We start from the raw sequence: 10,462 nt of genomic DNA on the forward strand, positions 1-10,462 counted from the left end.
TTATGCCATGGTCTACAAATATAAATATAGTTTTGCAGCTTGTAAAGCTGTGCTGTACTGGTCAATAATAATGGTTTACAGAGAGAATAAAACATACAGGCCAAAAGTGTTCAGTGTGTAAATCCACTGTCATTGGCCCTGTTTGAATACATGGGTGCATGTTAACTATTCTAACAGGACCAGAGACTATTGAAACTCCTCCCCCGAGTCACATGATGACTAAAGTTCACCTCAGTGCTGTAACTTTAATATCTCTCCAGGACTCATGTCTGTCTGACACACAACACAACACTGGGATTTTATTTAGATTGTTCTGCAGTATCAGGCTGTTAAACCAACCAATACAAGGTCATATCATCAAAACTGTGAACTTCATGTGCAGCTTTACTTGTTTTGAATAATGTGTCCCTTTAAGAGAGAAAGTTGTTAAAAGTGAAAGTAACTTTCAGATCTCATTCCAGGACAGGGAGTGACACCGTGTGAGAAAATGGCTTCTAGTTCGTCTCTCCCAGAGGAGGATTTCTCCTGTTCGGTGTGCCTTGACATCTTTAAGGATCCTGTCATCTTATCATGCAGCCACAGCTTCTGCCAAGCCTGTCTAAAGGAATGCTGGAAAGACAAGGAATCTCGGGAATGTCCAGTTTGCAGGAGAAGATCCTCAATGGAGAATCCCCTTACAAACCTGTCTCTAAAGAACCTGTGTGAGGCCTTACGGGAAAGGAGACAGACAGATCCAACCACAGGGTCCAAGGTGCTCTGCAGTCTACACAGTGAGAAACTCAGTCTGTTCTGTCTGGAGGATGAAGAGCCCATCTGTTTGGTGTGTCAGGTCTCAAGGAAACATAAAGATCATGACTGTATCCCTGTAGATGAGGCTGTACAGGATCACAAGGTAGGAGAAAGATTCTGATAGAAAATATGTGATACATCAATACTCAAACTATGGAACATGAAGTCATCAATGTTTTATTAATGAGTCAGACTCATTTACATAATAGATAGATGTTCTACACATTGTGTTGACTGAATAATTGTGAATTTCAGATTCTGATACATTATAAATCACTGTTTGGTATGAAATTGAAGTGTTTGAGATCCTGAGTGAAAACATATAGTGTATCTCTGACCCTGAAACTGAAAACAAATGTCTCTGCAGTGATAGAGAAGTAGTGTACAGTTACAGGTTTACTTTTATTGTCAGGAATGAAAGATTCATCTTTCCCTGGAGGCAGAACTGAGTGATTTCCACTAGATGGGCCAGCTGCAATGGCAAAATTGGCAATGTTTAAAAAATGTATTAAAACAAACATTTGCTTTTTGGTCTTAGTTTGAGGTTAAGGTTAGTCATTATAGTTAGCAGTGTGGTTAGGGTTAGGTTTAAAATCAGATTTTATGACGTTTTGGCTGTGCCAGCTAGTGACCACTCTGCAGATCTGCCTCCAGAACAAGATTCATGACAAAAAATGTTAAGTTGCTGTGAAGTCATGTTCTCTGCTATAAAGAAAGTCCAGAGGTTGTCTCCTCAGTGAGGTTCTGTCTCATTCCAGGAAGAACTCCAGACTGACCTGAAGCCTTTACAGGAGAAGCTGAAGGTCTTTAATAAAGTTAAACAAACCTGTGATCAAACAGCAGTGCACATTAAGGTTAGTATAAATTATGCAAAGTTACAATAGTACAGCATGTATTGTTTCAATTGTACCCTACATGTCGGATTTATTCTGATAATAATTGTAGAATGATATATTCTTCTCACTGTCTCCAGAGCCAGGCCCAACACACGGAGAAGCAGATTAAGGAGGAGTTTGAGAAGCTTCACCAGTTTCTACGAGAGGAAGAGGAGGCCAGGATAGCTGCTCTGAAAGAGGAAGAGAAGCAGAAGAGTCAGAAGATGAAGGAGAAGATAGAGCAGATGAACAGAGAGATATCATCACTTTCAGACACAATCGGAGCCATAGAGAGGGAGCTGAAAGATGAAGACATATCATTCCTGCAGGTAAGAACTGCTCTCTCTCAGACATACATTATAAATTAACTCAAAGATGTATAGATTAATCAATGATATTGATGACTATATACTCTACTTTCCAGAACTTCAGGACCATGAAGGAAAGGTAAGTGATCTGCTTCTCATCTCTCTCTTCTCTGTGGTTGTGAACCCAACCCCACAGAAGTTCTGACTCCTGAATGTTATTCCAGAGCCCAGTGCACAATGCCAGATCCACAGCTGGTGTCAGGGGGGCTGATAGACGTGGCCAAACACCTGGGCAACCTGAAGTTCAGAGTCTGGGAGAAGATGCAGGGGATCATCAAACACAGTGAGTACTGGATAGGAGAGGATATGACGGAGAATAATGTAAGATAGATTTGAATTAAGTAGTCTATTTTAAGTTGTATTCTTAGTGTATATGAAAAGAGACTACATGGTATAACGTGTGGAATATCTCTTTGTTCTGAAGCTCCTGTGATTCTGGACCCCAACACTGCATCCTCATGTCTCTCTCTGTCTGATGATCTGACCAGTGTGAGTCGGACTGGCCCAGAGCAGCAGCTCCCTGACAACCCTGAGAGATTCATGAAGTATCCAATTATTCTGGGCTCTAAGGGGTTCAACTCAGGTAAACACAGCTGGAAGGTGGAGGTGGGGGACCATCCTCTCTGGAACCTGGGCGTGGCTAAAGAGTCAACTGACAGGAAGGGGGAGCGGTATGCATCACCAAAGTCTGGAGTCTGGGCTATACGGCTGGTTAGTGGTAAGTATGGTAATGGAATGGGAAAGACCCTCCTCCTGAAGAAGATACCCCAGAGGATCAGAGTGCAGCTGGACTACGACCAGGGGGAGGTGTCCTTCTACGACTCCAAAGACATGACACTCATCTCCACTCATAAAGACACATTCACTGAGACTCTACCCATACTTCTCTATTGGACCAGCTGGTGATGTAAAAAGCACTGGTGTACAGATCTGCCAATCAGAGGTGTCTCTGACAGTGATGTCATCCCAATGAGGGCGTGTGTGTGTGTGTGTGTGTGTGTGTGTGTGTGTGTGTGTGTGTGTGTGTGTGTGTGTGTGTGTGTGTGTGTGTGTGTGTGTGTGTGTGTGTGTGTGTGTGTGTGTGTGTGTGTGTGTGTGTGTGTGTGTGTGTGTGTGCGCATGCGTACGTGCATGCGTATGAGAGAGAAAGAAACATGAGTCAACTATACTCATACTTTTCTTCTAAATGTGTCTCATCAGCAACTTGCAGCCTTTTTCCACAAATTCCCTCCCCAGGCTCACCATCTAGTCAGTGATGAACTAATATGGGCAGGGCAGTAACTATGTATGAGGACACCTACAGTAGGTCCAGACCTCTGTCATGTTTTCTAATGAAAACACTGTCAGGGTCTCAACTTACTGTTGAGAGTTAGAAAAGCAGAACACACAAGGTGACATTTAATAACTTACTGTAGTTGTAAATTAGCACTTTCCCTCTTGTTATATTTCACTCACTGACAGTCATTCAATCAGCCCATGTCAGTTAAAAATGTTTTGATTGGTAAATTAGTCTAGTTAATCTAGCCATCTAAACTTGTTGACATCATGGACGAATTACTGACCAGGCAGTGCACGTGCCCAGAGGTCCTGACCTCCAGGGGTCCCTGACCTCCAGGGGTCCCTGACCTCCAGGGGTCCCTGAACTCCAGGGGTCCCTGAACTCCAGGGGTCCCTGACCTCCAGAGGCTCTGACCTCCAGGGGGCTCTGACCTCCAGGGGCTCTGACCTCCAGGGGGCCCTGACCTCCAGGGGTCCCTGACCTCCAGGGGCTCTGACCTCCAGGGGCCCTGACCTCCAGGGGCTCTGACCTCCAGGGACTCTGACCTCCAGGGACTCTGACCTCCAGGGACCCTGACCTCCAGGGACCCTGACCTCCAGGGACCCTGACCTCCAGGGACTCTGACCTCCAGGGGCTCTGACCTCCAGGGGCTCTGACCTCCAGGGGTCCCTGACCAGAATTGCATCGAAATAGTTGCAAAGTTACAAAATAATTAATGTGTTTATATATGTTTAATAAAATACTTGTTCTGCTAACAGATCCCTCTGTATGTATTAAATTATAGTTTTTAATCACGGAGCTGAGTTAATGTGAATTAAAGTGTTGCAGCTAATTAGCTTGTATAGCTTATAGTGACGCAGCGGTCTAAGACACTGAATCTCAGTGCAAGAGGTGTCACAACAGACCCTGGTTTGAATCCAGACTGAATTACTTCTAGCTGTAATTGGGAGTCCCATAGGACATTGCACAATTTGCCCAGCATCATCTGGGTTTGGCCGGGGTAGGCTGTCATTGTAAATAAGAATTTGTTCTTTACTATATTGCCTGGTTAAATAAAGGTTAAATAAAACATTTAAAATAAATAGATGACAGGCTGTGTGTTTGCAGATGGACTGAGGTAATTGAAGCTACAGCAGCCAATGTGATAATGGCTGACGTCTTTTGAACTTGTTTTTTCTGGTCTCCAAATAGAATTTTGTAATTTTGAAAATTGTATAGAAATGTGGTAAATGAGCAAAAACAAATCAATGAGCTCCTCCCCCTTCCCTCCCTCCCTCCCCGACCTCCAGGAGACGCCATTGATTCTGTTAGTCACTCTCACTCAGATATCATTATTAACGTGGCATAAGTCATGGAAAGATGTCTAGAATTATAGGCAATTTGCTTTAAAACTGCTCAAACAACATGTGTACATACACTGATATGCCAGCAGTAGACTAGGCACTCCAGGACCCAGACACACACTGGACAGAGAAGAGAAAGAGAATATCAGCTTAGATGGCTAAGTACTATACACCACTACACCTCTCCATAGATAACCCTGTGTGTAGAGGGGTCAGTATTATACACCACTACACCTCTCCATAGATAACCCTGTGTGTAGAGGGGTCGGTATTATACACCACTACACCTCTCCATAGATAACCCTGTGTGTAGAGGGGTCAGTATTATACACCACTACACCTCTCCATAGATAACCCTGTGTGTAGAGGGGTCAGTACTATACACCACTACACCTCTCCATAGATAACCCTGTGTGTAGAGGGGTCAGTATTATACACCACTACACCTCTCCATAGATAACCCTGTGTGTAGAGGGGTCAGTACTATACACCACTACACCTCTCCATAGATAACCCTGTGTGTAGAGGGGTCAGTACTATACACCACTACACCTCTCCATAGATAACCCTGTGTGTAGAGGGGTCAGTACTATACACCACTACACCTCTCCATAGATAACCCTGTGTGTAGAGGGGTCAGTACTATACACCACTACACCTCTCCATAGATAACCCTGTGTGTAGAGGGGTCAGTACTATACACCACTACACCTCTCCATAGATAACCCTGTGTGTAGAGGGGTCAGTACTATACACCACTACACCTCTCCATAGATAACCCTGTGTGTAGAGGGGTCAGTACTATACACCACTACACCTCTCCATAGATAACCCTGTGTGTAGAGGGGTCAGTACTATACACCACTACACCTCTCCATAGATAACCCTGTGTGTAGAGGGTCAGTACTATACACCACTACACCTCTCCATAGATAACCCTGTGTGTAGAAGGGTCAGTACTATACACCACTACACCTCTCCATAGATAACCCTGTGTGTAGAGGGGTCAGTACTATACACCACTACACCTCTCCATAGATAACCCTGTGTGTAGAAGGGTCAGTACTATACACCACTACACCTCTCTATAGATAACCCTGTGTGTAGAGGGGTCAGTACTATACACCACTACACCTCTCCATAGATAACCCTGTGTGTAGAAGGGTCAGTACTATACACCACTACACCTCTCTATAGATAACCCTGTGTGTAGAGGGGTCAGCACTATACACCACTACACCTCTCCATAGATAACCCTGTGTGTAGAAGGGTCAGTACTATACACCACTACACCTCTCCATAGATAACCCTGTGTGTAGAAGGGTCAGTATTATACACCACTACACCTCTCCATAGATAACCCTGTGTGTAGAAGGGTCAGTATTATACACCACTACACCTCTCCATAGATAACCCTGTGTGTAGAGGGGTCAGTATTATACACCACTACACCTCTCCATAGATAACCCTGTGTGTAGAGGGGTCAGTATTATACACCACTACACCTCTCCATAGATAACCCTGTGTGTAGAAGGGTCAGTACTATACACCACTACACCTCTCCATAGATAACCCTGTGTGTAGAAGGGTCAGTACTATACACCACTACACCTCTCCATAGATAACCCTGTGTGTAGAAGGGTCAGTACTATACACCACTACACCTCTCCATAGATAACCCTGTGTGTAGAAGGGTCAGTACTATACACCACTACACCTCTCCATAGATAACCCTGTGTGTAGAAGGGTCAGTACTATACACCACTACACCTCTCCATAGATAACCCTGTGTGTAGAAGGGTCAGTACTATACACCACTACACCTCTCCATAGATAACCCTGTGTGTAGAGGGGTCAGTACTATACACCACTACACCTCTCCATAGATAACCCTGTGTGTAGAAGGGTCAGTACTATACACCACTACACCTCTCCATAGATAACCCTGTGTGTAGAAGGGTCAGTACTATACACCACTACACCTCTCCATAGATAACCCTGTGTGTAGAAGGGTCAGTACTATACACCACTACACCTCTCCATAGATAACCCTGTGTGTAGAGGGGTCAGTACTATACACCACTACACCTCTCCATAGATAACCCTGTGTGTAGAAGGGTCAGTACTATACACCACTACACCTCTCCATAGATAACCCTGTGTGTAGAGGGGTCAGTATTATACACCACTACACCTCTCCATAGATAACCCTGTGTGTAGAGGGGTCAGTATTATACACCACTACACCTCTCCATAGATAACCCTGTGTGTATAAGGGTCAGTACTATACACCACTACACCTCTCCATAGATAACCCTGTGTGTAGAAGGGTCAGTACTATACACCACTACACCTCTCCATAGATAACCCTGTGTGTAGAGGGGTCAGTACTATACACCACTACACCTCTCCATAGATAACCCTGTGTGTAGAGGGGTCAGTACTATACACCACTACACCTCTCCATAGATAACCCTGTGTGTAGAGGGGTCAGGACCATACACCTCTCCAAAGATAACCCTGTGTGTAGAGGGGTCAGTACTATACACCACTACACCTCTCCATAGATAACCCTGTGTGTAGAGGGGTCAGTACTATACACCACTACACCTCTCCATAGATAACCCTGTGTGTAGAGGGGTCAGTATTATACACCACTACATAGATAACCCTGTGTGTAGAGGGGTCAGTACTCTACACCTCTCCATAGATAACCCTGTGTGTAGAGGGGTCAGTATTATACACCACTACACCTCTCCATTGATAACCCTGTGTGTAGAGGGGTCAGTATTATACACCTCTCCATAGATAACCCTGTGTGTAGAGGGGTCAGTACTCTACACCTCTCCATAGATAACCCTGTGTGTATAGGGGTCAGTATTATACACCACTACATAGATAACCCTGTGTGTAGAGGGGTCAGTATTATACACCTCTCCATAGATAACCCTGTGTGTAGAGGGGTCAGTACTCTACACCTCTCCATAGATAACCCTGTGTGTAGAGGGTTCAGTACTATACACCTCTCCATAGATAACCCTGTGTATAGAGGGGTCAGTACTCTACACCTCTCCATAGATAACCCTGTGTGTAGAGGGGTCAGTATTATACACCACTACATAGATAACCCTGTGTGTAGAGGGGTGAGTATTATACACCTCTCCATAGATAACCCTGTGTGTAGAGGGGTCAGTACTATACACCTCTCCATAGATAACCCTGTGTGTAGAGGGGTCAGTATTATACACCACTACATAGATAACCCTGTGTGTAGAGGGGTCAGTACTATACACCACTACTGAGATAACCCTGTGTGTAGAGGGGTCAGTACTATACACCACAACACCTCTCCATAGATAACCCTGTGTGTAGAGGGGTCAGTACTATACACCACTACTGAGATAACCCTGTGTGTAGAGGGGTCAGTACTATACACCACTACTGAGATAACCCTGTGTGTAGAGGGGTCAGTACTATACACCACTACTGAGATAACCCTGTGTGTAGAGGGGTCAGTACTATACACCACAACACCTCTCCATAGATAACCCTGTGTGTAGAGGGGTCAGTACTATACACCTCTCCATAGATAACCCTGTGTGTACAGGGGTCAGTACTATACACCTCTCCATACATAACCCTGTGTGTAGAGGGGTCAGTACTACACACCTCTACACCTCTCCATAGATAACCCTGTGTGTAGTGGGGTCAGTACTATACACCACTACACCTCTCCATAGATAACCCTGTGTGTAGAGGGGTCAGTACTATACACCTCTACACCTCTCCATAGATAACCCTGTGTGTAGTGGGGTCAGTACTATACACCACTACACCTCTCCATAGATAACCCTGTGTGTAGTGGGGTCAGTACTATACACCACTACACCTCTCCATAGATAACCCTGTGTGTAGTGGGGTCAGTACTATACACCACTACACCTCTCCATAGATAACACTGTGTGTAGAGGGGTCAGTACTATACACCTCTACACCTCTCCATAGATAACCCTGTGTGTAGTGGGGTCAGTACTATACACCACTACACCTCTCCATAGATAACACTGTGTGTAGAGGGGTCAGTACTATACACCTCTACACCTCTCCATAGATAACCCTGTGTGTAGAGGGGTCAGTACTATACACCTCTCCATAGATAACCCTGTGTGTAGAAGGGTCAGTATTATACACCTCTCCATAGATAACCCTGTGTGTAGAGGGGTCAGTATTATACACCTCTCCATAGATAACCCTGTGTGTAGAGGGGTCAGTATTATACACGACTACACCTCTCCATAGATAACCCTGTGTGTAGAGGGGTCAGTACTATACACCACTACACCTCTCCATAGATAACCCTGTGTGTAGAGGGGTCAGTATTATACACCACTACACCTCTCCATAGATAACCCTGTGTGTAGAGGGGTCAGGACCATACACCTCTCCAGAGATAACCCTGTGTGTAGAGGGGTCAGTACTATACACCACTACACCTCTCCATAGATAACCCTGTGTGTAGAGGGGTCAGTACTATACACCACTACACCTCTCCATAGATAACCCTGTGTGTAGAGGGGTCAGTACTATACACCACTACACCTCTCCATAAATAACCCTGTGTGTAGAGGGGTCAGTACTATACACCACTACACCTCTCCATAGATAACCCTGTGTGTAGAGGGGTCAGTACTATACACCTCTCCATAGATAACCCTGTGTGTAGAGGGGTCAGTACTGTACACCTCTCCATAGATAACTCTGTGTGTAGAGGGGTCAGTACTATACACCACTACACCTCTCCATAGATAACCCTGTGTGTAGAGGGGTCAGTATTATACACCTCTCCATAGATAACCCTGTGTGTAGAGGGGGCAGTACTATGCACCTCTACACCTCTCCATAGATAACCCTGTGTGTAGAGGGGTCAGTACTATACACCTCTCCATAGATAACCCTGTGTGTAGAGGGGTCAGTACTATACACCTCTCCATTAAAGCCCTGTGTGTAGAGGGGTCAGTACTATACACCTCTCCATAGATAACCCTGTGTGTAGAGGGGTCAGTACTATACACCTCTCCATAGATAACCTTGTGTGTAGAGGGGTCAGTATTATACACCTCTCCATAGATAACCCTGTGTGTTAAGGGGCCAGTACTATACACCTCTCCATAGATAACCCTGTGTGTAGAGGGATCAGTATTATACACCTCTCCATAGATAACCCTGTGTGTAGAGGGGTCAGTACTATACACCTCTCCATAGATAACCCTGTGTGTAGAGGGGTCAGTATTATACACCTCTCCATAGATAACCCTGTGTGTAGAGGGGTCAGTACTATACACCTCTCCATAGATAACCCTGTGTGTAGAGGGGTCAGTATTATACACCACTACACCTCTCCATAGATAACCCTGTGTGTAGAGGAGTCAGTACTATACACCACTACATAGATAACCCTGTGTGTAGAGGGGTCAGTACTATACACCTCTACACCTCTCCATAGATAACCCTGTGTGTAGAGGGGTCAGTACTAAACATCTCTCCATAGATAACCCTGTGTGTAGAGGGGTCTGTATTACACACCTCTCCATAGATAACCCTGTGTGTAGAGGGGTCAGTACTATACACCTCTCCATAGATAACCCTGTGTGTAGAGGGGTCAGTACTATACACCTCTACATAGATAACCCTGTGTGTAGAGGGGTCAGTACTATACATCTCTCCATAGATAACCCTGTGTGTAGAGGGGTCAGTACTATACACCTCTCCATAGATAACCCTGTGTGTAGAGGGGTCAGTATTATACAC

General features: G+C 45.0%; 1 protein-coding gene across 1 annotated transcript; it reads left to right on the forward strand.

Moving 5' to 3' along the window:
* Positions 1-249: 249 nt before the first annotated feature.
* LOC120030057 (tripartite motif-containing protein 35-like) lies at positions 250-3,074 on the forward strand. The gene is given in 8 exon segments (XM_038975376.1): positions 250-348; positions 462-892; positions 1,548-1,643; positions 1,763-1,993; positions 2,089-2,111; positions 2,197-2,315; positions 2,457-2,901; positions 2,903-3,074. Coding segments are annotated over 7 exon segments (1,422 nt in total). The 5' UTR covers positions 250-348; positions 462-487; the 3' UTR covers positions 3,006-3,074.
* Positions 3,075-10,462: the final 7,388 nt, after the last annotated feature.

The sequence above is a fragment of the Salvelinus namaycush genome, chromosome 35 (assembly GCF_016432855.1).
Source record: "Salvelinus namaycush isolate Seneca chromosome 35, SaNama_1.0, whole genome shotgun sequence".
In the NCBI taxonomy this organism is placed as follows: Eukaryota; Metazoa; Chordata; class Actinopteri; order Salmoniformes; family Salmonidae; genus Salvelinus; species Salvelinus namaycush.